General features: G+C 42.3%; 1 protein-coding gene across 1 annotated transcript in view; it reads right to left on the bottom strand.

Moving 5' to 3' along the window:
- CDHR3 (cadherin related family member 3) overlaps positions 1-25,042 on the bottom strand; it is a gene marked incomplete at its 5' end in the record, with an annotated part of 32,324 nt that extends 7,282 nt beyond the window's left edge. Inside the window, 14 exons of the mRNA XM_082764754.1 lie at positions 2,293-2,537; positions 3,615-3,786; positions 4,810-5,036; positions 7,881-7,979; positions 8,088-8,223; positions 9,763-9,931; positions 11,633-11,822; positions 13,095-13,243; positions 16,747-16,851; positions 16,956-17,050; positions 18,247-18,332; positions 20,571-20,739; positions 21,922-22,124; positions 24,973-25,042. Coding sequence (XP_082620880.1) covers positions 2,293-2,537; positions 3,615-3,786; positions 4,810-5,036; positions 7,881-7,979; positions 8,088-8,223; positions 9,763-9,931; positions 11,633-11,822; positions 13,095-13,243; positions 16,747-16,851; positions 16,956-17,050; positions 18,247-18,332; positions 20,571-20,739; positions 21,922-22,124; positions 24,973-25,042 — 2,115 coding nt within the window. The remainder of the gene's footprint in view (positions 1-2,292; positions 2,538-3,614; positions 3,787-4,809; positions 5,037-7,880; positions 7,980-8,087; positions 8,224-9,762; positions 9,932-11,632; positions 11,823-13,094; positions 13,244-16,746; positions 16,852-16,955; positions 17,051-18,246; positions 18,333-20,570; positions 20,740-21,921; positions 22,125-24,972) is intronic.
- Positions 25,043-26,613: the final 1,571 nt, after the last annotated feature.

A 26,613-nucleotide genomic window follows, 5' to 3' on the forward strand; every position in this document is an offset into this window, starting at 1 on the left:
GAATACTGCCATTACCAAGATAATGGCTTCTTGTTACCTAAGGCAAAACTGGAAGTAGGTCATCTGCACTGCAGTGATCATTCGGCCCCCTTCATAAAAGCAGTTGAACCCTGAGGAATTAGGTTATTGTATAAAATAAATGAAACTTATTTTTTTGCCCTGTGATTTTCTCCAGAAGGGAAAACCACACTTCCTGAGCAGTCGTGATCTCCCACATCTTCTGTGTGCCATGAGACACAGCTCTGAGCTGGCAGGTCACTAGCAGCTCATTCATTAGGGTCCCGTCATGAAACTGTCTTTATATGAATTAGAAATTACTTGATTGCTCTACCTGGGTCCATACATGGTGTGGTTCTATTAATTTCAATCTTCTACCAACGTTCTTATTAAATTTTCTGTAAGACATTTATCATCACATTGTGTATGAAGTTCAGTAAGGGTATCTATTTGTTTTCCACCTAGGGACACCTTTGAAGTAACTTATTTAGCCTTGCAAAAATTGACAGGTAGCTGAAGTGGGTAATATCAGTCACTATTAAAAGGAGACGTTTAAAGTGAAGAGCTGTCAGTGTCCATTGCCAGTCAGTTGTGCTGGGCACATCAAATCCTTACACAAAGGCTAAAATAATCTTAAGATCACCACCACCACTCCATCCTCATTGGGACTGAAGTCACGAGTGGCTTTTTGGAATGGGGCTTCCTGTCAGTGCACTACCAGCATGACAGCATCCCAGTCGTCAGGTTGCTACACTGAACCCAAGTAATGAGCAGCGATGGGAGAAGGTGCTGAAATGGAAGTGCTCTTCTGGAAAACAGTCTGAAAATGGGAGGCTGATATCTCTGGGCAGGCCGATTGAACACTGAGGTATGTGGTCTGTACTGTCTGTGGTTGTAGTAAAGCATGGGAAAAGAAACATGGAATAAGTCTCGTTATTCAGCTTAACTTTTCATTCCTTCATCAAGCAGGGGGGAGGAGAAGGCTGCGAAAAAGCCATTTATTCCTTCCAAACAGAGCATTAGATGATAATTGGGTTATTAATCAGTCTGCAAGTCTGGATTTAAGCACTTTCATAGCAAAGCTTCTGGACTTGCACGTGCTGTTTGGAAGATCCCCTGACTCTGGCTCAGTTACTAGCCTACCCTGGCACATTTGCGCAGTTTTACAATAAACAACTATTTTACCCCTTGAATATCCTAGTATTTTCCTTCCTGCATGCAATGGAAAAAAGCTAATGCCATCTGCAGGCAGGAAGAAAATGCATGGACTCTGGATGATGAAGATATGATGAGACAAGGGATGAAGGCAGCGATCAGCACAAGGATGGAGGCAGGCTGCTCTGCACCCACCAGGCTGTGCTGCTCCAGCAGGGAGGAGGAAAGCAAGCTCTGCTTGTGTCCTGCAGCACCCTGAAGGAAATTGGCTCCAGAGCAAAACCATTGAGCCAGAGCTTGCCTGGGATGGATGTGCCAAGGAGCTGGCTATGTCAGTGGGATGCAGGTGCACAGCTCCACAGGCTGATCAGGGTGAGAGGCCAGGTCCCAGACTGGCTGCCAAAAGCTTTGCAGGCTTCCCCCGCTCAGCTATGGACCACCATGCGGACAGGGAGCTCTGGAAATACCCATCCCATCCATCTGGCTTTGCCTGTCTGAAACCTGCTGAGAACTTGGGATGTGCACAACTGCTTCAGTTCCTGACAGGCAGCTTGAACTTTTACATGAGGGTGACCGAGGGATGGAAAAATGGCCCTTGCAAATGATAATGATTTCTTGTTGTCATCGTTGTTGCCTATTTTGACTTTGGTAGGCACAGAGTAATTCATCCCACTGCTAAAGAAGCAAACAGAAGTGCAAGGACACCGGAGTAGTGAAAAGCAAAAATAAATAAATAAATGAAAGAAAAAGGAGGCTGAGCAAAATGCATGAGGTAATTTTAAGGTTCCAGGCAAAGGTTAACCCCTACACTTTCGTTATTAATAAAGCTGCCAAAATCCTTAACTTTCCAGTTACATGGTAATGGCAGAGTGCCTGGTGCTTGGATACTCACCCTTTTTGTTTTAGAAACTAAAATACAAAACAGATGTTACAAATCTTTACCAAGAATCTTTCCTGACCCCGAGCATATCTACAACCAGTGGCTTCAATGTAAGAACACAAGGCTCAACACTTCCCAAATGTGGACCCCCTGTTGTTTTTTGCTTTCCTTTTGCATACATCTACCCTCTTTTCTTCATTCCCATGGCAATTAGCCCATAAAAGAACTGCAGAATTGAGCATAAATTTGAGTGAACTTACCGTGGTGGTAATGGCAGTTGTTGGGTTTGGGATAACCCTGATGCTTAAGGACACTGTACCAGTTTTAACTAGGTGTGTAGCTTTGTCCCTGGCAGATAGTAAATTGTCATCTGTTATATAGACACGCAGCCTGTAAATCCGGCTTTTATCAAGTCCGCTGTCATAGTCAAACCTAGATGCAAGAATCAGCTGAGATGTGTTGGAGCCAGCACTTGGTGAAAAGGTGAAATGATTGTTCACATTGCCTGCAAGTGATAACAGTGAATAAATAAATAAATGAAAACAACAAAAAAAAAAGGAAGAAAAGTGAAAAACAATCCCACATTAAAATAAATGCATGAAGCAAACAAAAAGAGCAGTTTCTGTTGATGAGTTTTTATGGATCATTTTACACCTGTGTGGTGTAAAAGCACCAGATGTACTTTGGTTTTGCTTTTGTTGCCCTGTAGAGCTCCAGAGTTGAGGTGACATTGAAGGCCATGTCCACCATCCAACATCCAATAGACCATGGGCTCTGTCTCAAAGGCCCACTGCAAGGCACAGAGCACATCTGTGTAGCCAAACCTTTGAACCTTCACTCCATAGGGCCCATACACAGTGCACTGGGCAAGGTCTTAGGTTCCTCAGCAATGCCCAGATCTCTCTGTAAATGTACTGCTTGGCACAGACCAAAATCATGCCAGCAACCACACTTAAAGTTTCAGCAGTGTGTGTCAATAACCTCAGCAACAACAACAAATGAAATTTCCCCAAGAGAGAGTGTTTCCTTCTTTATGAAGCCAAATGTCAGTCCACACTGTAACAGTTCTCCAGATGCAGTTGATTATTAGGTTCAAGCCTAATATATTTTTATAATGTGGTTTTAATGCATAGGGCATGGAATTAGGACATGCAGGTTTGCTCAGTTACTTACCATCATCTGATTATCATCACCTAAGGGTGAGGTATGCAGAGTAACAAAAGCCACCACAGTTTCTCAAGATTCACTCAACTATAATTGGAAGTTAAATTTGACCATGAAGATCTTTCTAGCTTATTCTACTAAAGTCCTTCTCAATTATGCAGTCCGTTGCCAATTAATTAATGTGGTAGGCAATCCAAACTTGCAAGGGCATCATTCTAGGTGGCAGCATCCATAGCCAACTTATAGAAACATCTCTTTTGGTAATCAGCAAAATAATGACGTGAAACTTGGGGATCACAATTAGCTCTCCGTGAGAAGTAGCACTTAAACTGTGCTAGACTTCTATTTACAAATAAAACTGAACCATGTGTTTAAGAATTTGTGTGCTGCTCCCAGCTCACATGCTATGACACAGTACCTTCTTTAATGAAGTAACGGAAAGACCTGGGATCAGAATCGCGATCTTGACATTGAATCCTGAAGCCATTTACATTGGTCCCAGCTGATAAACTGACTGGGATTTGAGATGCATAGAAATTGGGTGAACAAACTGGTTCTTCATCATTTACATCTAAAACATTCACAGTTACCTGAAAGAAAAGAGTAATAGCTAGCTGAATTTCCTCTACTGTGCTGAAGCAGAATTTTATTAACTTCAGAAGCTATTTCACTTTGCCCCTTTTGCTCTTCTGGTCAACCGCAGTTGAAGAGCAATGACCCTCCTTTCCACACTGGATTCTACCAGAAAATGTCTGTGATCATTTGACCTTCGCTTCTTGTGATTGGCAATCTTTTGTTACAGTTTTCTTAACTTGAAGCATGTTCCAAAACCACAGGGATTTCAATCTGATGTGGCTGATCATTTGAATTACCTGAAGTGTGTCATAGTAAGAATGAGAATTAATAATAGTACCAGACATTCATTAAACTTCCTTTCAAATGTCTCAAATTGCTTCACAGACATTAGCTAGGCTTCTTAGCATAGTTAATAATAATTCAGAATATGATCCATGAAAGGAAGGAAGACTCCTTATAGACTGACCATGCCAGTATGAGAGAAATGCTGGTAATGGCCTTTCTAAACCCTCTCTGACTCACCCCATAAAAACACAACTCTGATGGACTGAAACAAAATTCTTATGTTACACTGATCATTTTGCAGTGAAAAAAGGTCACATATAAAATCATAATTATGTCTGAGCACCATAGGGGCACTACATGAAGTCCAAAACAGACTCAGTACTAGGCATGGATACAGTTAGGCTCTGCTACTTGGCCTCAAGACTCTTTCCTTTTTCTGTTTTCTGGTACATATGTAGCCATAAGGAATACCTTAAATTGGGTAGGGCACAGAAAACAATTTTATTTATCTGGAAGACAAGGAAGAAAGACTGAAAGAAAAAAAAGAATTAAAAATATAAAAATATTACTTTAATCCATTTTGTAAGAAACGAATCAAGACAGTAAGCACCATCTCTTTCACCTGACCAATTTACAGTCCTGTGCAGGACTTGCCTTTTACAGACCAAAAGTGGTTTGCCCAACGTCTTACTGCTCTTGTCAAGGAGAGAAAAGCATAGATAAAGGGGGAGAAGTAGACTGGATTTACTCACAGATGCTGTTGCAGTCTTCTCCTGGTCTGAGGCCTGCACTGTGAAAAGGTGTTTCTGAGTTGTTTCATAGTCTAATCTAGCCAAAATCTTCACATCTCCATTAGTTGGGCTGATCCAGAATATATTTGTGTAATCTCTGGTGCCTCCTCCAGCTACAATGGAATAAGTGATGACACTGGGTGGCCAGTCTGCATCACTGGCATGCACTTCTCCAATTCTGGATCCAACTAAGAGGAAGAAAATCCATATTTCACTAACATTTTAAACATAGAGGAAAAGGAAGTACAGATTGCTTGTTCCTACAAAAGCTTGATGAAACCGTAACTACACATTTGTTTTAGAGTATTTTTCGCCCCAAAGAAGTAAAGCATAATTGTAAGAAATACCAGTTTACCGTGTTGTGTTATGGCTCCCCCACGTATAGGCTTGCCTACTAGCAATAAATACCGGAATGCAAGGAGTCTGTAGAGAAACACAGCAAAAGTGCTCTGGTGGCAAGAGCCACCCCAGAGCCATGCACTGACACAAAAATTACTGCCTTGCAGCAGCCCAAGCACTAGACTCTTTGTCCTCCCTCAGAAATAATTGCTGCTCCTCCTTCTGGGGTGTTTAAAGGGTGGTTTGAATCACCTCTGCATGGAGCATTTATGAAGCAAGCTACAAATGACAGTGCTGTAAACTGTGGGAACTACGTTGGGACTGTGCACACCCGTCTCTACAGACTTGATTCAGCCTTGATTCACCTGGGCTCAGGTCTTGCCAGCTCAGCCCAATTGCTGAGCGACCACTGTGTGTCTCCTGCTCCTTCCGTAGCCCTCCTTGTTTTCCTGTTTTACAGGAGCCAGTGCTGTCAGTGTCCCTCTGCCAGGCAGACCTCCCTTGGGAGCTGGTCACCCTCAGCCTCCCCGGTGTCCCCAGCTCTGTCCCAGGCTGCACATTCCCACAACAGATGCATTTCCACCACATTCTTCAGCGACCAACGACGGCTTCTCCAGAGGGCACGCAGGAGTGATTTGTGCAGGCCTGCAGACCCTTAGCAGGATCCCCCTGACCAGGGGAGGAAGAAAACAGAGCTAAGGGCTAGGGCTGGAGATTTGGGCCTGCTCCTTGGCCCATGACAAGGGAGAGGAGGTTGTGGACAGGACAGCAGGGCTGTTTGAAATATGCTTTTTTCCTGTCCCCCCAGGGCATTAAAGCACCACAGAGACCCACAGGTCTGCTGACCACAGGCACAGCCGCCTTCACCCGTGCTTTGAGCCTGTGCTGGCCATAATCATTTGGTGTGTTCAAGCAGGTACTAGGTTATCTGCCTGCTGTGTGATGCAGTTGCACACCTTCCTTGTTGGTTGGCCATTGGGACAGGTTTCTGAGTAATACCAGCCCGGGGCAGTGGTGGACGTGCTGCTGTTCAGAAGGGCCTGGCAGGCTGGAGCAATAGGTCAACAGGCCTTAAGGAGCTCAGCACAGACAAATGTAGATCCTACCCCTGGACCAAAACAAACCCGTGCACCAACACAGGCTGGGACTGACCGAGCAGGACCCCAGGCCCTGGTGGACAAGTTATTCATGAGCCACCACATGCTGGGCTGCATTAATGAGTGTGTTACCAAGATGTGGTGAAAAGTGACCACTCCCTTCTCCTCAGCACTCATAAAGTCACAGCTGGAGACCTGAGACCAGTTTGGGGCCCCAGGTAGAAGAGACACTAACAAACTGGAGTAAAGCCAGGGGGGGATTAAGACAGCATGGAGCAGAGCCCAGGAGGCAGGAGGAGAGGCTGGTGGCACTGGGGTTGTGCAGGCCAGAGGAGGAACGGTGAAAATGGAATTTAGTTACTTTACCCCATTACCTAAAAGTCAGGCACAGGGAAGATAGAGATTCACCATTCTCAGGAGGGAACCATGAAAGAACAGGGAATGGACACAGGTGGTAACATGGGAAATTCCAACTGTGTACAAAGAAAAATTATCTGGAATGAAAGTTGGTCAGCTGAAGCAAGGGCTTAGAGAGGCTGTGATGTCTCCACTGGTGGAAATTTTCAAAATTCGACTGGAACCTCATCCCCTGAGCAACACGGCCTAATTGTGAAACTGGTCCCACTTTGAGCAGGAGTTGGACTTGAGACCTCCAGAGGTCCTTTCCAACTTCAGTTTTTCTGTTACTGTGGAAAGTCCAGAATGAGGATCAAGATTTATCCAGCTTATATCCAACAGATGTCAGATTTTATTCTCAGCCTACAGAAGGAAGCCAATGCATCAGGTCATATGAGGGAGAAGATGAAGCTGGGGAAGATGCCATTCCTGTGCCGACCCCTCTACATGCCAAGCACTACAGCACAGAGTAGGCTGGTGGTCACATCTGGCATATGAGGACTACCAAGAAGGAAAGATGCTGCCCCACAAACTTAAAATGCAGGGCTCATCGAGGAACAGGAATGGCACTGAGGTGGGAGTCAAGCACATGAACCTTTTCAAATTCAGTTGCAACAGATTTAAGGCCACGTTTGCAGCAGTTGGTCCTGGGTTGTTGTAGGAATGGACAGGACCTTGTCTCCAGTATGAGAAGCTGCACTGGCTGGTGGAGCACGTGCTCCTCATCTAAGCATCCCTATCCCACCCCACCTCCAGGACGCCTGCTGCACCTGAGGTGAGCCAGGTCTGAAGGGACAGTGGAGTGACAGTCTCACACCATCTCTGGGACAAAGCTCTCTCATCTGTGCCATGGTCTACAGTGTTGTTGTTTTTTTATACCATCATGATCCCTCCAAAAGGCTAATTTAGCAAGAGCAGAAAGACGGTCTAAAACAAGAAATCTGAGTTCAGTTCCTGGCTCTGTCACAGATTTCTTGTGCAATTGCTGAATTTGTCTGTGTCTCAGTTTCCATCTGTACAATTGGAGTTCTTGCCAGTTTTATCTATTTAGGGTTACTAGGTGGTATACTGTGAGACCCCAGTCAAAGTGGAACTTTGAGGCGTTCTCCTTATTCAAAGAAATGAAAATACATTTGGAGCAAAAATATATTTGTCAGCATGACAACACTATTTCTATCATGTAGGTGCTACTTACTGTACCTTTAGTAGTTTCTCGAACATTAAATTCGTATGATAAACTATCGAAGACTGGGAAAAAATCATTCACTGGCTTTATCCTGATGTAAATGTAAATGATGTCTGGAAATATAACAGAAGATTAAATCATAGTTAAGTATGGCTGTGAAATTTTCTCATGCATATATTCAAAATACATATGGTATTCCTCTCTCCATGCTGTTACAGCACAGGAAAATATCAAAAAAGTGTAAAAGGGATACTTGCTTGAGTAGTGAGGAGAGGCAATATCTTGCACTCTGACAGTTAAAGAATAAACTTCAACTCCTAGATTAGCTGGGTTTTCTAAATCAATACTTCCAGTCATCTAAATTAAAAAGAAACACAATTGTATTTACACTTTACACATAAAGTCACAATACACATGATGGCAATTAGTTTTTTCAGCATTCTGTAAGTGTGGCCTCCCTCTTGACTATGTAGAATTGCCCTGCAGGAGTAATATAGGCTATAAATCAATTACAGGATTGAATTTCAAGCTTTTTCTTTACGTTCACGCTTTGGTGTCTCTTGGCAATTCAAAACTCTTTCCTTCTGCCAACAAAATATCTTCCTCTTAAATGCAGGAAGTTATATCGTTTGAAGGATAAGGTCTTGGCCTCTTACCTAGTTAGTTCAAAGTGTATCTAATGAGCTGGCTATTTGCTGTGCCCTTTGTTGGCTCAGTAAGAATCTGTGATTGCTAAATAGCAATAGTTACTCCTTGAGCTCATGCCTGCAGACCTGTATTATAGGTATCAGGTTCGGCTACAACTGTTTGTCCAGGAACCAAGTAGCTACCAAGCAGTGGCTCACACAGAGATTTAAATCCTCATCTCCTGAGCTCTGTCTCTCTGCAGGAGCCTCATAAACTCTGGGGCAGAAGCACTAAAGCACAGGCATCCACTGTTTATTGTCTGTAGGGAAACTCCTGGAGGGATGGGACACTTCAGATAACCTGTTACGTTACACAAACATGGTAATCGAAAGGCTGACAACAATCATGTCCTGTGCAGCAAAGTAAACTCTCTTTTTTTTTGTGTTGGTAGATGAAGCAGATAAGGACAATGGTCATCAACATTTATACTTCAGATGAGAAATCAAAGTAAACCATACAAAATTATTTTACTGCTCCTGTAGCACCCTTGTCCCTTAGGCAGAATGCCTTTCTATTCGCTAATTTTTGTGATGCCTCCTTTTTCCTGTACTTGTCTGTGGTTCTTTTTAAATTAACAAAGCAACCACCACTGCACTTGTCCAGCAGCTGGTGGGGGTTCTGGCAAATGCAAATATTGCAGCAGCTATTAGCATAAGGAAGCCATGTTTTGACACGCAAAATCACACATGTGCAAATCCCACCACACTTTGGTGAATTTTTATCACACAAAGTGGTTTTACAATTCTGACCAAGGAAGCTGGGAAGCAGTTCCTATGTTTGGGATTTCTCAAGTATTTTGCTTCTTCTTGCTGAAGACCAAGGATCTTCCATGGTCTGTCATGAATAAATGGGTATGAAGCAACATCAGATTTCTCTGCTTATTTATCTCAAAGCTGGTGTCTCATACCACCACTACCCCCAAATCTTTTTTTTTTTTTTTTTTCAGTCATATCTAGCACTTTGATTTAAAATGGGAGAAGACAGTTTTCTGTTCACCAAATTCTGTAGAATCCATAGAAATCATCCTACCAAATGGTACGTAGCTCACATCTAGTCAAAACAGCCATTCTCCCCATCTCACTCCACTGTGACATGAATTACAGTAATTCTGTTTTCGTTTTCAGACAACAAAGTAAGAAATGACTTAGTGATATTTCATAAGTTGCTTTCCTAATGAGACAATCTAGCATAAAGCCACAAATGACTGACCACAAGTCTTCCGGACCCAGTAGACTCCAGAGCAAAGTTATTGCTTCCAAAACCAGATAATCCGGTGAAATTAAATAGATTGTTTGGTACATCAACATCAATATCTTTACAGTAATTTCTGAGATCAAGAAGAAATGTTCCAGCAGTTGTATTTTCATTTATCTCTTTCCTGTTTAAAAGAAACATGTTTCCCATCAGAGCTCCTTATATTTCTCCCCTTGAACTCTTCATATATTACATGCCAAAACATTGACTTCCATTTATTTTCTAAGTGAAATCCTAGATCTAAATAGACAACAGCTGATGAAGCAACCTAGAATCTGAACCATATGCTGTGGTGGATAACAGCCCTGTGTGATGGGCAGGACACAAACATTTAGCCAGACCCAAACCAAAAACTTGGAACTCCGCTTCACTTCAGAAGCTGCCACGAGATCTTAACGTTCAAGATTACTAATGAGTAATTAGTTCAATTACTAATTAGTATTTTAAAATGTCTTTACAACACTCATTTCTTCAGTGTGTTATGTTTTTCTGAAGAGAACCTCATTCTTTTCTCCTTAACTAATACCTGGACTGTTTGGTACTTTGTGAAGTTAGCGTTTCTGTCCCTGCTGTTGGCAGTGAGGGTCCCCGTGATGCACATGATGGAATTGGGAACAGAAGGTGTTGATTTCATTTTTTTTAATCAAGAGGATTAAGTACAAAAAACAAACAAACAAAACAAAACAAAACAAAAAAAACACAGAAGAACTAACTAAATGTCGTAAAGTCATTAAGACCTGATGTTTTTTTTTTTTTTCCTTGTGCAGAACTGTAGTTCTTTAGTTCATCTCATTTTCTCCCCAGAAAACTTTTGCTTCATTTAGATCAAAGTTTGAGCTCACTGGATAACAATGAGACTGTTCTGTTATTGTCATGGATGTTGTAACTAAGCAGTGCTCTAAAGAATTCATTTCTCTTCCTGCCAGTCCACAAAACTACGTGATTTAAATGCAAGACATTTATATTAGTTAGTGAACAAGCAGTTTAAACAGATACCCACTAACCAGGAATCCCTCACTGCAGAGGGTCTTGGCTTGAGGCACTGGATTTTTACCTGCAGAACAGACTACCACGTGTGCAGTTGAACTCTTTGAGAACTGCACTATGCAGCGCTGTGTACCCTGAAAGATTGCAGCACAGGCACATCAGACACTTCAGATGGACAATTTCTGTTGCTCAGTTTTGACCTCAGTATTTCTATAAAATGAAGATAATGTCATATCCTCATCTACAAACGTAAACCAGCTGATCATCACAAGGGTCTCAGAGAGTTCAGAGCCACTGCAAAAGTCCATGGCTAAATTACCATGTACAGAGGATACAGGACAAGAGGTGATCTGGACTCTGAAGACCTTACAGATTTCATGAGACAAACACCATGGAGGCCACTAGAAACAGATTCAGAAGAGAAGCTTAGAAATTTCAAAATAAAACTCCAGAACTGCCTGGCAAGCTTACCCTGGTGAGTGATTCCCCACAGTTTAACATAAAGTAAAAAGGGAGGAGCCTGGATCTGTATGGGTCAGAAAAGTAATTCTGTAAATCATATGGCTCTGATACCCTAATGAATTTGGTATCTGAGAGAAAGATAAATACCGTATCTGACCATACAGAGATATTTTTAGCCCAAATTTCAGTTTGCACAAGTCAGAAAAGTGAACTTTCTGTCCTAAAGTACTTAGAGTGAACACTAACCTTCAAAGGCTAATGCTAAATATCCACTTGAACATCTAGCTGTAGGTCTGAGGACCCTAAATGATGTGCCCTAGATGTGTCACTGGGCTGGGACAACAAGGTGGCACTCAGGCAACAAGAGCCTCAATACCTGAAGGTAGAGGGGATGCATTCTGGTGGGTTGTCATTGATATCTTCAATAGTGATGATGATCTCCATTTCACTGGCGTGGCCACCACTGGGACTGTCCTCCACCCGCACTATCACTGAGATGTTAGGGTGGAGCTTCAGGGGAGGGACATCCCTGTCGAGTCTCCTGGTCACCTGCAGCACTCCAGTTGCTGGGCAGAAAGCAGCCAGAAGTTAGATACTCACCCTCAGGGAGACAGCAAAACTCATGGTGTACATGCGGAAGGATGGGAGAGCTCAGCAGACAAGTGGCGGACAAAAAATTATTCTGTTCTGTGGAAGTCATGGCTGGTTTAGTTATTTTTAAAAACAATACACGATGGCCTTGAAAATTCTGTGTAAGACTTTCATGGATAAATAACCATTGCTCAAAAATATACCAGTGGTGGCCTCAGCAGAGGCCTCAGATTTCCCTTACACTCTCAAAGAGGTAGGGCAAGTCAGAGTTGAGTGCACTTGCAGACCATCAAGGACAGTGAGCTGCTAATGCCTTTTTCTCTATCTAGTAAAATGGCTTCACTTTCTGGTGCTGTCATTCAAGCATCCTTCAGCACCTCTAAATCTACTCATACATCAACAGATCTGCTCTCAGCTTCTGCCAAGTGTTCTGGTCAGCCATGCAATTAATTTATTGTTGTTTTTTTTTTTCACTTCTGTTAGCCTCTGTCCAAAAAAGAGAAGATTGTTCTGGCAGAGCACAATACTATTCCTAGAGTACTGAGGAGGTGAAGAACAGTTTGTATATCCTCTGCCTTTTGGGGTGCAATTAAGGGGGGCAGTAGCAACATATGGCCAAAGGGCATAGGGAATCCAAAGCATAGAAAGATCATCTTGATCCCCCATAGCACTGTGCTGCATGGCATCTCTTACAGCTGTGATCAGCAGCTCTAAAACAATAGCAGGTGAGGGACAGAGCAGTCACTGAATGCCAGCCCTAGAAGGAAAATCTTCAGGTCAGTGGCATGTGCACCCCAGAGAACATAGAAACAGCACAAGAGAGGTAACTCTTTTTAATGGCCTTGCCTGGGGAAGGGCATAAATAGAGCCATGAAGCTGAGGTGTAGATTTGCTGTGCATCTCAGTGCTAGAGCAGATTTCAGGTAGGAGAGAGCCAATTGTGGTCTAACTACTTGCAGCTGTTGCAAGAGCCCCAGAAGGACCGCAGAGATTAAAATCCTCAGAGATTAAAAAGAAGGCAGCTGATCTTACTTCCATGCAAGGGATCATCAACCTCCAGCCATACTGACTCCAGTCAGTATTTGTCAATAAGTCACCTTTGGTCTACTTTCTTTAAGATATCTTATTTAACCCTGTTCAGCTGATGGAAGAACTTGACCCTAAAAACCTACCGAGAAACTCAGGCAAAATCATTTTTTGCTGTGTGGTGGGGGGTGTATTAGAAGATATGATTTTTTTTGTCTTACATGGATTTATGGAGAAATATGGGACAGAAGACTGGATGCTGTAGAAAAGTCTGCTAGGAGAGTCTTCATCATCAGGATCTTTAGCTGTTATATTGGCAACCACAGTCCCTGGGCTTTGTTCTTCTGGAATCTTGTAGATTCTTTGTTTTCTACAAGAGAAAGCAAAATTCAGCAAAGGGCATGTCTGTGTTTGCAGGAGCAGCTGATCACAGACTTAGCCAAGCAGCCAGTTGTAGCAGCAGAGCCATGGCCACACTGGGCTGGGAGATGTCAGGGTAAATATCCCAGTCACTGGTTCTGCCAGCTGGACCTGTAGCAGTAGCTGAACTGGAATGTGGGCATAAAGCATGACAAAACCACACAACCAAGTGTCCTTCCCTTCCCCTGCAACTTGTCACAGGAAAAGCAATTTGACTTTCACAGAACTGTGGAAGCTGAAAATGGAAGGGGCTGTTAAGTCATGCAGTTTGTCTCCCTGTAAAGCCACCAGCCTGTAAAGCCACTTGCTCTCATGCTGTCATTCTGCAAGACAAAAACAAAAATAGAAGCACTAATGCAATTAATTGTATTTTGGAATGAATGCTGGAGGCATCTGGGAGACAACAGTATTACTGAAAAGCTTGAGCTGGCCCTGCAGTAGGCAGAGGCAAGAGAGAGCCCTGCTGTGGGTGTCCCCCAGATGTCCTCATGATGTTGCTCCAAATTCTCTGCAACATCTGTCTGATTCATTTTACATGGAGAAAACGGTTCTTTAGTGCTGCTGTTTGATATGCCAGTGCTCCCAGATTTCCCATGAAGTTAGTGAATTTTACGGCCCAGGTACGGTCTGGCAGGCAATCGTGCAGGATTGCTTGTAATGGTTGCAGTTGCATGTTCACATGGGTACTCAGGTATGCAATTATGGTACTTGAACCACATGTAAAAGCAGGCGTAGGCAAGCACGCAAAAACTCTGCAAGGACTTTATGAGGGCTGATTTATTCCACTGAAACACACAAACACACAAAACATCTGCTAACAAAAGTCAAAGGGAGTTGAAAGTGTTCAACAGTTCAGAAAAGCATTAGGAGCATGTTTCAAGACCGAACCATTTTTGTGCACTTTAAACTTTCCAAGCCACCACATAGCTAATTGACTAGTCTATAGTTCCTACGATAGGAAAACATGAGCCCTTTGTTTTCCTCTGAAACCCAGCATTATGGGGCATTTAGCAACTGGAGCAGAGAATTGCAGACGCAGAGTAGAAGATCTGATGCCTCCAGGTCTTCACTTGCAATTTGAAGAATGGCTAAGAAGACACAGTACTTCAGCTGTTCTGTCAGCTGATGTTAAAAGAGGAAAGCATACAGCAGGCAAATCTCATAGAGTTTTCTCAGTAAAAACACCTAACGTTCAGCCAACAACAAACAAAAAGGTGTTTGTGAAGGCCATGGAGTCTGTGTACTTACTAAGGCTCTGTCCCACTCTTGGTGTTGGATCGCTTCCTTGTTCTCCCATTGCTCAGGAGTTACTCAGAAAGAAAACAAACAGCAACAAATCTCCATCACTGCTACCAAAAATGCCTCCTGAAAACTCCTCTCTGATCACTGGAGATACGGGAGGGACAGCTCTCGCTGGTTTTGGTGAGACAGCCAAAATTACCAGCCCTGCATGGACCCATTGCACAGAGTGCTTGTGGAGCTGGGGCCTCCTCTACACAGCTACATCTGGGCTGTGTCCTGCTGTTGACCTACCTGCCGCCTGCCCGTGGTATTTTACAGTATGGTTCAAGCAGACCTTTTGGACGCCGCAGTATAATTGTGAAGGAAGCATATGTTTGTTTTCTTGTCTCCTCCTTTGTTTTCCTCGCTCCATGAGTTTTCCATTGATTTTAACATCCAGAATTTCAAAAGGCTGAAATGCCGATGGAGTGTTGTGAACACCAAAAACAGATGTGCCTACATATACTGTGAGAACAATTAAAAAGACCCTTTGAAACTCTGTTCTTGACAGCTTTGATCAGGAGAAAATAAAGAAGGTTTTCTAACTTGTCAAGTTTCCCCAGCTTCCATCCCAGCACTAATTATTATAGTGTCAGAAAATATATAGTCCCAGCATGTAGCTCACATTTTAGCAGGGGAGAGGGCATGCATGTGCACAGTGAGGACAGCTCATGAAGTGCAATTTAATTTCAAGCTCTTTACAAACCGAGCTTCTATTTTTGGTCTCTAGTGTCAATCTAAAGCGGAAAAGATTCAAACAAATACCAAGCTTTATTTGTGCCATACGACATCCGAGCCTTAGACATAACGTGTTATGGATACTCCAGTCACTGAAGCTTTTGTTATCTTGAACAAATAGATAAATATTTAAAAGAGCTCCTTCAGCATTCCAGACATAAGGATAAATAAACAGAAAGGGCAACATTTGGAGAAAATAGTCTAGAACAGACCATGCAGGCTTTGGGCCTGGGAGGTGGATTCCTCCTTTTTATATCAGTATAGTAATATGGAGAGAGCTGTTAACCCTACTGCTTACTGCATGCATGAAATTCAAGTTATAAATAAGTAGCAACAACAATAAAAAATCCGTATCTGTTTCTAATATTTTATTCTTCCACTTCTTCAGATTCTCCACCCCTTTACCCAGCACTGTCCAGCTCCTTGGCCTCAGCCCAGGAGCTGTGCATTGCTCAGGTCCCACAAGGCAGCCAGAAGACTGCTCCAAACAAGTGGCTGGAGACCTCTTGGCGTGCCCAGGTGCTGCACTGTCTTCTCCCTCTTTGCATAGATATCAGGAGAGAACCCACCATAAATATTCTTGGCAGGGACCTTGTAAAGCCTCAGTATCAAGAGAGGTAAAGAGAGTGTCCAGAATCCAGTCAGTGTCTCATGCAAAGTGACGAAGATAAATCAAGAACGTAATCAGACTAACCCTCTAAGAACTGCATTTGTCAGGCTCCAACTTCAGAAACAACCACCCACTGCACTTTCCACCACACAATAGCCTTCTAGTAGCATATGGATATTCTCTCCCGTTTTGCAAATTTTCAACAATACTCCTGCTTCCAGCTAGAGCTCCATTAATTTTCAAAAGCTATTTCTGACTTGTGTGTTATGACACAACAATTTCCTGCTTATGACACAGTAAGAGATGGCAACGTTTCAAACAGCACTGGGATCATTTACAAGTGTAAGTGTCTGGGAAGAAGAGGAAAAGACAGATCAAAAGTGAGACCTTTTTATGTCTAGACATTTCTGCATGAATAAACATCATTATGGTGAAATGCACATCTGCATGAAGGGTAAACTCTGTATGATTGTATTCACACAGAGTAAAACTCATGTCTTTGTCTGAACTTGTCCACAGGTCTTTGCGTAGCTTTAACCTCTCTAAACGCTTACAAGCACAACAAGCTTGTTTGGTTGCTTTTAGCACGAGGGCAGAACCTGGAAAACTTAAAACTGTTAAAAATATAAATAAGAATAAAAAAGGGAAACGAGAGCAAATCTTCTCAGAAAAACAACAGGATTCATGACAAAATGAAAATACAGTTTTCAGTAGTACTGTGTTGTTACATTAGCTTGCCCTGTGTTACGCCCTCCCATTGGTGCCAAGGCAGTAAAGCTGGGAAAACATCTACATTTTCATTACAATGGAAGTTTTTCACTCACGTGGTAAAGTAAGGTCTTTCATCATCGATGTTAATTATATTTATATTCACTGTTTTAGTAGAGTTGAGTCCTTCTGGATCTGTCACTGTTATATTTAAAAAGTACCTGTTAAATAAGAAAACAAAACAAGAATCACTCCATGGCTACATAGGAAAACATTGCCTACTGTAAGCTAATAAAAAGAGCACATGAATTAAATAAATTCTCACCAATGTGGATCTTTCTCATAATCAAATACTTTTTTGGAAAAAATGCTTCCACTTTCCAAGACCAGGAATGGCACTGATGCAGGAAGCGAGGAATACTGAAATGAAGAGCACAATGCATTAGTTTTTGTATCCTTTTGTTAAAGCATCTCTCTGTTCTTGCCTTGCCTTGTAGAAGGGGCCAAGGTACAGTATCTCCTACTATCCCAGACCTGCAATGGGAATTTAACATAGAGGTCAGAGCCACAACACAGCTGGCAAAATCATTTTTGGGGTAGCAGCAGAGTACCTCCATGCAAGAGGAGAGAGAAGAAGGGCTGGGGCTGGATTTGGGAGACTAAAGAAGAGCTGTGCAGGAGGCAATGAAGTCTGGAGGACCAGGCAAAGAGAGAGGCTGGGGTGGGATGAGTGGACTTTCATGAGGTGCCTGAGGGAGTGGAAGCTCAGTGTTCACACAGTGGTCAGCACCTGCACGTAGCTGCAGATGCTTTGTGCATTGCACAACACAAATGGGTACCGTAACCGTACCAGTGCACGAGATACATCCCCTCGCCTCTGCTTCCCTCCTCACCAGCCCACCGGGGCTTGGTGGTTTGGCTGGGTAAAGCCTGAGGACGGATGTCAGGGTAATTGCTCTCCTGAATAATGCTACACGTGGAATTAACATCTTCAGGTTCTGTTCTTGTACATGCTGTCTGTTATAACACAAAAGTCAACAAAGCAAAGCTACAAAATGGTTCTTAGGTTAGTGCAGTTACTTTTCTCCTTTCTGCAAACAAAGTTATCACTTTCCAGGAATGTTGCTGATATCAAGAGTATTTTCAGATCTGCTAATCCATTTTCTTAACTGGGGGTCACAGTTTGCCCTAAGATTGTCACAAAAATGAGATTCAGTTGCCTTGCAAGCAGTTTCCTTACCGTCTCATTTGAAAGAATTTACACCGTGACACAATATTAAAAACTTTACTTACATTTAATCACTCTCATCTACTAAAAATGTTTTGCAAGCTATTTTTTTTTTTAAAGAGACATGATTTCTACTGTATCTCTGATTAACTATATCAAAGTCTGCCTTCAATACCCCTTAATTTTGGAGTGCTGAGAAATCAAAATACAATTTGAGCCCAAGTTTTGAGGCTGGGTTTTCTCAATTTATTATTGAAAATGGTTCTTTTTTCCTGACAAAACCTTTTCCTGTGTTCCTGACGATGAAGTGCATTGTTGAAAGATGCTAGCAATAAGCATTTCAGAAACAGTCAATAATATCGTCTCTGGTTGTTTTTTTTCAGCTTACTTTGAGTCCACCATTTTCAGGATCAGCTGCATCAACTTGGTAAATGCGTTCAGGCCGTGTACCTTCCAAGATGTAGATAGTTACAGCTGCACAGATATAAGTGTACTAAGTGTTAATTGGATAAGAATAAAGGACACAACAGCAAACATACTGATAAATTAAAGCTGTCCAGGCATATTACTGACTGATATGTGTTCTCAGTTCACCAGTGTAATTCCAAAATCATCACAGGAAAGAAACACTCAAAAGATTAAAAGGAAAAGTGCTTATCTGTAAACAGAAAACCATCACTGATAGATGCAATCTGAATTATGCCTTAGGGAGGCTGATCTATACATCAGGTCTCCCTTGAGCTGCTCAGTGGGGTATGGAGTACACATGTGTCTGCCTTTACCATGCAGATAGGGAGAACATAGCTCCATGCTAGGTTCCCATCCCCTCTACAACCACCCTTGTCCCCTGCCAGGAGACCTCAGAGCTTTTCTTCATCTTTTATGCTTTTTTTTTTTTTACATCTGTGAGGTAAATAAATCGTGGATGGTCTGCGCTTGAACTTTTGCCTTATTATGGGTGTTAATTCTGTGCAAGGAGTGTTGTGATAGCTCCTTTCTGTATCAGGAGCTCTCCCAACTGGGCTATCCCATACTGGGCCACAGGCAACAGGCTTAGCTCTCCTTGGCCAGAGTGATTAGCAAAACAACAGATCTTTAGATCCCATTATTTGCTTTCTGCCCTTTTGTGTCTGCTGGACCTGGCGTTTCTGGACTATTAATTTCCACTGTGACCCCTGCTGACTGCTGCTTCTCATCAGAGCAGTGGGAATCCCAGAGCAGTGTAATGAGTTGTTCCCAGAGGACAACAATATGAATATAAAGTTTAATGAGAGGGAGATGCTTTTTAATAACCAACGAATGTGCAATTAGCGTCTAATTGTGGCTGGTACTGTTAACTAAAGCCACGCAGTTAGACAGATCAGACATCTGTGCTCACCAATTTATGGCAGCTCTAGCTGAGAGTTAAGCTGATGCACTGATTTGTAACAAGCTCCCACGTAGAGTGTGCTTCATGCTGTGCCGATCCCTGAAGTGTCACGTTTAATTATTATTAGATTCCAGCAGCACCCATGATATGCAAGACACCCTTGACACCGAGAAGATGACGTGGCCTTTTCCCTCAGGGAAGCTAATTTGCTTTACAAACTAAGTATTGTATGGAAGTGGGAACGTCAACGTGCTCAGGAGGCATTAGTGAGCGGGCTGATTTGAGCACGGCTGCGCTAAATCCATCCCTACAGCAAGCCCTGCCCTCTGCAGCACTGGATGGCCAGGCTGCAGCCACACTGCTCTGCTGACCATTCCAGGAGCTGCAAGCCACCAGCCTAAAAAATAGCACTGCTTTCCAGATCTACAGGGTTCAGCAGCCGCTTACAAATACCTACCACGAACAGACCACAGCTTGCTATTCTCAGATGAAAGAAAAAAAAAATGTTGGGTGTTGAATTACTGAATGTTCTTGCCTAGGTGCTGTTATGAGTTCAGACACCCCAGCCTCGTTGCTAATGCTATTGCAGACTTCTCTGTTGCACCTTGCATGTGGTCTGAAAGAAAACCTGGTTTCAGGTAAGCCTGAAAGGTAGCCAGGTTTACTGCCATCTGCCACAGGCAGGAGACATTTCTTTGCCTTTTTCCATTTACACCACCATAAATCACAATCTAGGAGATCTCATTCTTCAGAATGATTTTCCACTTAATTTTCACATGCAGGTGCAAATGTGATACACAGGTATCAAACACTGGCAGATTGCTGTCTTTGTTCTTCTCCCCAAGAAACTCTTGCATACACACAATATACATTTATTTAAATTTATCTTGCTTCTCCAAATCAGTCCAGTTTCAACAAACTACTGAAACATGGGCCCACAGTATACTGGTTACATCCCCACCAAACTTCATGTTTCCAATATATACCTTGATGTCACTTCACATCAAAAATAGTATATATATCTACCGATATAAATAAGTCTGTTTTTATATATGTGTGTGTGTATGTATGTTTATATATATATATATATTCTTCAAACATTTTTAAGTGGTTCCATCACTTTTAGTCAAAACTTTAAGAAAACAGAAGGGCATCTCCAGAGATTAACTATACCAAATATTTGTATAAAATAAAGCTTTGATAAAAACATCACCCTGTTCCTCCCGTTTTTCTAAAGGAAAACTCTTAGACCACTTTAACCACTGTCACTGTATGCAGTTCTGTTTTGTAAGTGATGTCAGCTTTTTCAGTATTGTTCTTTTCAAATGCCTCTACCACCTTACTTTGAATTGCCATATTTCCTCGAAACACAGGAGGTTCATTTTTATCTACTACTTGGACAGTCAGTGTACTAAGGTCAGTTCTCCCAGTTGTATCTTCAACAAAAATCTGTAAATCAAAGCGCTTTGGCATTGTTTCATAATCTAGGACAGGGTTTCCACTGGTAACAACCTGAAAAGAGAAAAAAAAAATATGATTAGCACATTATGAAAGAGATGTAATTTATAATCTATAGGAGAGAATACCAGTAACAGGACATTTTCCATCAGTAAGCAGTGAGTATTTTAGATTATATGCTGATTGCTGTCACAACCCTTGCCACTGGCTGAAATGTGAGTAAAAAGAAAATGGAAAGACCAAAATGTTGTGGCCTCCCAGAGCAACTCAAGGACCTCTTGTATAAGGGACAGTTTGGGGCGGAGAAAGCCTGGAAGGAGCTACCCTGCCTTGCGTCAATCCATGAGCTGCAGACACCCGGGTTCATGGTCTTACTCCCCCTACATTTTCTCCCAGAAACATCAGCAAAGAGAAATAGAAAAGGGCCGTTGTATCAATTCTGTGAAAACCTGAATTTCCTTGGAAACTTCCAGAAAAATGGATTCAAAGGTGCTCTTGAGTGTCGTTCAGGCGCAGGCATACAAGTGAGTTGCAACGGGATGACAAGTTATCATGCATCTGAACACTCACTGCCAGTGACAAATGTGAGGTAATACTTGCTAATTTATCCAGCAAGAAAAACTAGCCTGAAACAACCAAAATTACTTTGCATTTTCCACAGGACAAGAGTACGCAATAGATGGAAATAGATCACAGATGTGTGGAAGTGTGATAACTTTATACCTCAAGGTAACTTCCTCATATGTCACAGCCCTCATTCCGAGTTAAACTTGGCTTTGATCTGACTCAGCTTACTTTGTTTTGGAAGTGAGTCAAATTCATTTTAATTCGAGGTGAGAGTGTCCAAGTAAGAGCTGCATGTGGTTTAAATAATCCACTTTAAATTCACAGTGACTTCATATTAATTAAGTTGAAAAACTATGGATAAAACCTCAAAACAGAATCGGCTCCTACATGTCCTTCTTTACCTCAGATTTTCTAGAAAATCATGTTTTCTATCCCAGAATAAACAGAATTATTGTGATAAGCAGTTTTTGCCTAGATGCAATTAAAATCATAATCACTATTGCTACTCATTTGTCATATCTATTACAGCATGTCCAAATAGTACGGCGGTCTGCATTTGCAACTCTTCTCTGATTAAAAGATGAGTCACTGTGCTCTGTCAGTTCTCAGTAATCCAGGAACCATCAGCCTCCAGGACGGAGCATTGCTCAAGCTAAATGTAAAACTCACCCTGTATACAAGATCTCCTGTGGATTCAATATCAAATGCTTCTGTAAGTGGATTTGAATTTAGTATGGTAGGATGTATTGCAACACCTTCAGAAGACAGTGGAGAAAGGGTGACATTAAAGGTGTGAACGGAAACACCAGCTGGAGAATTTTCTTCAACAGTGCCTGTTGCAGGTAAGCCCCTAAGCAACTGGATTCTTCTTCCTGCAAGATGAAAATGAATGAGAAATTACTTCGGGGAGTTTTAGGCTAGCAGGAGCGCACAGCTGGTGCCAGGAGATGCCATTAATGAGCACAAAACGGCCTGATTCTCTTTTTGCGTATGAATGGTGGCATTGCACTGTAGTAAATCCAGCACTAATGGCAGAAGAAGGAATCTCTAATTCAGCACTATACTACTGTCACTTAGGGTGCTGATGTTTAAGTAGTATTGTTGCTGTGTTGTTTGCCACCTTGAACCACACAGGCCGGGATGTTAAAGAAGCAATCTTCACCATGAGCCACGCTGCCTGCAGCGCCCACTTCCTCCGTTTTCCCTTTCCTTAATCTCTCTGGCATGCTGTGTGCAGGGCCGGCTGACAAGTTGTGTAAGCAGCATCTCTGGGGGCTGTGCTGGTTTCTCTTCTGCTCCGAGCACGGACGGGCAGCCGTCCATTCCCCAGGGCCCACAAAGGCACCCCGTGGTTCACAGCCTCCGGGCTGCAGCCAGGCTGTGGCATCCCGTGGCCTCGTGTGAACTCCCTGCTACTCCGTCAGGCCTCCCCACTCCCCGAGACAAAATCTGTGCTCGCTCTGATGTTTATCAAGGGTATTTTTGTGTTATTTTAACAGGGGCCTGTGGTGCTTTATCTCCTGAAGAGTGTGTAGGAAATATAAATGAGGTCAGCTTTTAGGGCATGCCCTGAAACAACATCTTAGTACCCTCATATCCCTAAACTGGCCTCAACAGGAGACCACGGCTGGACTGGATGTTGCTTGGGGGGCTTTGCTGGCTTGTCCAAACCACATGCCAAGGGAGCTAGCTGCCTTCGGTAAAACTTTCCACACAGCCTGTGCCAAGACAGCGGGAGATACTCTTCACTTGAGGGCCAGGCTGTTCATACCACAGCATTTACTGTAGCAAAGCTTCACAAAGCCTGTATTTTTGTTGGGCAGCTACGAGGTAAAGCGCTGCAGAGGAACTATTCTGAGGCCATTAGGGCTGCAGCATAGCCACACTTGGATGCTCAGGTTCAGTTTGGAGCTCGAGGACGCCAAAGGGAAATGGGCTCCTGTGCACTACACTACTTGCCTCCTAAACTGGTAGGATGGAACCACTTCCCTCTTTCCCCTATGGCTAGGGAAGGATAGTTCACACCAGTTCCCAAAGAGGCATTAAAATTGCCACTGCTCCAAGATCATCAGGATCTTTAATCTGGAAGGGGAGAGTTCAGCTCCAGTGCTTTCAATGACTTTAGAAGAAGCCTTGGTGATTTTTGCCCCAAACCATCCCAAATCTTGTTTCTTTGATTCGCTAGCAACATTTTGGAGCATTTTAGGGACAGATCACATATGATCTGTTTTGTGTGTCAGCCATTGCTCCTCTTACTGGACACTCAAATAATGTTCCCCATGGGATCAAAGACAGGATATTAGTGTCTTTGCTTAATAAGAAGCAAAAGTAATAACAGTAGATGAGTCCCTGAGACAAAGCATGGAGTCCTATTTCCCCTTCTTTACAAGTCCCAGAGAAGGACTAAGCGTTTATCAATGTTCTTAAAGATTCTGGAAAACATCATCAACAGAAATCGACCATGCAAATGAGACTGAGCTGAGAGGGCCTTCTGGGGATACATTTCCACAAGTGGAGCTGAACATTGAACTTGCTACTGACAGCAAGCCAGAGTTCATTAATGGAAACCATTTATAAAATCAATGAAATCATTTACAACATTTAGAAATGAAGAAAGAAAAGAGTTGCTATTTTCATATTATCTCTGAAGATTTTCTTGGCAGTTTATTCAGGATTTGTCTTTCTAAATCATAAGCTCTCACTTTTTGTTCTTTTTTTTTTTTTTTTTTTTAACTGAAATTTTCCACCCTGTGTCTAAATGGCGTCTTCTTCTTCCAATTGATTTTACAAAAGCCTTCCTTTTGTATTCACAAGTCCTTGGTTACCACTTTACTTCAGAGGATGAACTATGCCTGAAGAAATTTAATAAATTATATATCTGAATTACCAGCCCCAAACGTTAACAATTTCTGAGCCCAAAACAAAGCGATCATGAAGTTGGCTTTGAGATGTATATGTATGTTCAAGTCTTATTTATGTGTGATTTGTTAGCCTGAGTCATGTCATCAAGCTTTTTTTCTCTGCAACCATGCACATCAAAAAAACACCATTCTTCAAGAAACATTGAGATTCACATGCAGCGTCCTGATTACAGTTTGGGGGTCATAAAGGTAAAACACCAAATACTGACACGTTTCTGAGGACTGGAAGAATTCATTTCCTTGAAAGCAAAGTGATCCTACCTGGGTAGATAGCTTGCTACAAGCAACTCCATCAGCCACACAGATTGATGTTTGAAGATCTACTTTAAGTTGCTAACACGTACGTATTCATATTGGCAAAACTTCCATGTTTTTATCCTGGGCAAAAATACTGACACGCTCCTAATAACCTCTACCAGTGTTTTCTCTGTTTGGTTGCTTATTTTACTTCATCAGATAGAAATGTTATCAATATTTGAAAGGAGGATACTGCAGTATTGTTAATAGATACTGTCTCTTGCAGAACTGATCTCCTTTCCTGTTCCAACACTTTCTTACTGAGCAGTGGCTATTACACACTGAAGTGCCTCTTCCAGCCAAGTGTCTTACTGAGAGGTCATATTCTCTTCATTATACTGCTGTAACCACAGAGCTCAATCTATTTCAGTAGAAAAATAATTGTTACTTGATTTTTTCCATCCGTGTCTGATCCTTAAATATGTATTATAAAGCTCCCAAGAGAAAGTACAACAGCCAACAGTGTTCTAATTTTAGCAGCGTAATGAAATCATGTTCTTACCAGATACTACTCCCAGCAAAATGAAGAGAAGTACTGTGCTCTTCATCGTCTTTATGACCCTGTCCTTCATGTCCCCAGGATGCCAACTGAAGGAAGATTATGATATGTTTTCCCTCCTTTATAATCAGCTCCACCTAAATTCTTCCTCTTTGTCATGTTGTGGAGTGAGAAATTAAACAAAGGACCCGTGTCTCTAAGGGAGTTTCTAAACACCGCCAGCATGTTTGCTTGTCGTAGAACTGCTCCTTGCTGACACTCCATCCACAGACCTGGGCCACACTTGAGAAAACAGACATGAATAATCCTTTCACTGCAATCATCTTGTTTATTGAAGCATTATGTAAAGAAACTAGTAAGTTCTAAACGTGGAAGTACTGTGCTGCTTTTGTATCTCTGGCAAATGAGGTGCTCTTTTCACAGACCAGGATCAAATACTCATGCTCTCTTACTTACACCAAGAACCTGAATTTTTCTCGTTTCTCTGAGTATCAGAGAATTACTCAGACCATGCACACTGCATACCTGTAGGAAAAATTGTAGCATATGTACATGACAAAGTCAGTTTTGCTGTAGCTGTTTCAGGAACAGCATAAACCACCACTGACTCCCTTGGATTTAGAGAGCTAGCCCACAATACACCCATGCAATTTTTTCTCTTTGATCTAAGGGCAGTCCTAGCGCTTTTTGGAGGAGTGTATTATAGAGGTGGCACTATTACTGGGACTGGATGCAATATATGTGCATTGGCATCAACTCATCCAATAATTTAGGTTGGAAGGGACCTCTGGAGGTCACCTGGTCAAATGCCCAGCTCAAAGGAGGCCTAATTAGATCAGGTTACTTAGGGATTTGTCCAGTTAATTCTTAAACACCTCCATACAAACTTATCAGCTCTGCCATGAGGCAGGACTTAGTGATTCATGTTTAACACCACTCTGGAGAAACCACACTGAGTTGTGAGCTAAGCTAGTATCTCTAGATGGTTCTGCATGACACTCTGTGGCTGTCCCAGTGAAAGCTGACACTAGATCAGGTAGCTCTATCCTGTGTTCCTGTGTTTTGTATAGTATAAGAATATTAATTGGACATGCTGAACACGAACAGCTAGCATAACACTGCGAGGGGCATTGGCTGTGCTTGCATGCACACCTTAAGCTACAGGATGGTTGTAGCTGGGAGGAATCTGCTGCTATGACCCTGGAAAAGATGCATCAGTAAAACTACTGATCGGAGCTGACCCATACCCACGTATCTGATACTGCTTTGGGGAATTACAAGAAATGTTCATTTGATGGTTGATCTGCATCTGTTTTAAACTGCTTCTAGTTCTTGCCAAGTCCAGATGCAGCCTTGGTCTACAAGTAAATGTGGCCACACTGTATCATCCTGTGAGCACACACTGCATTGGTCTGTAGTACTGAGGAAACTAATCTTCCATTGCCCCAGGGAATGTGTGCCTAGGTATTATGTTAGGAAAAAAATATATGGAAAACTTTACCCTCAGATGACTTAGTTATGATGATATGATATTAATGTAAATGTCTTTATATTGGAAAAAAATCTAGCCTGTCCCTTTACATATCAGGTCATTGCCCATCCCTTCACATGCATTTTCTGGATCCACAAAGAAGCTTATGATCT

Source organism: Aythya marila (genome assembly GCF_965140915.1).
Source record: "Aythya marila genome assembly, chromosome: 1".
NCBI classification, from domain to species: domain Eukaryota; kingdom Metazoa; phylum Chordata; class Aves; order Anseriformes; family Anatidae; genus Aythya; species Aythya marila.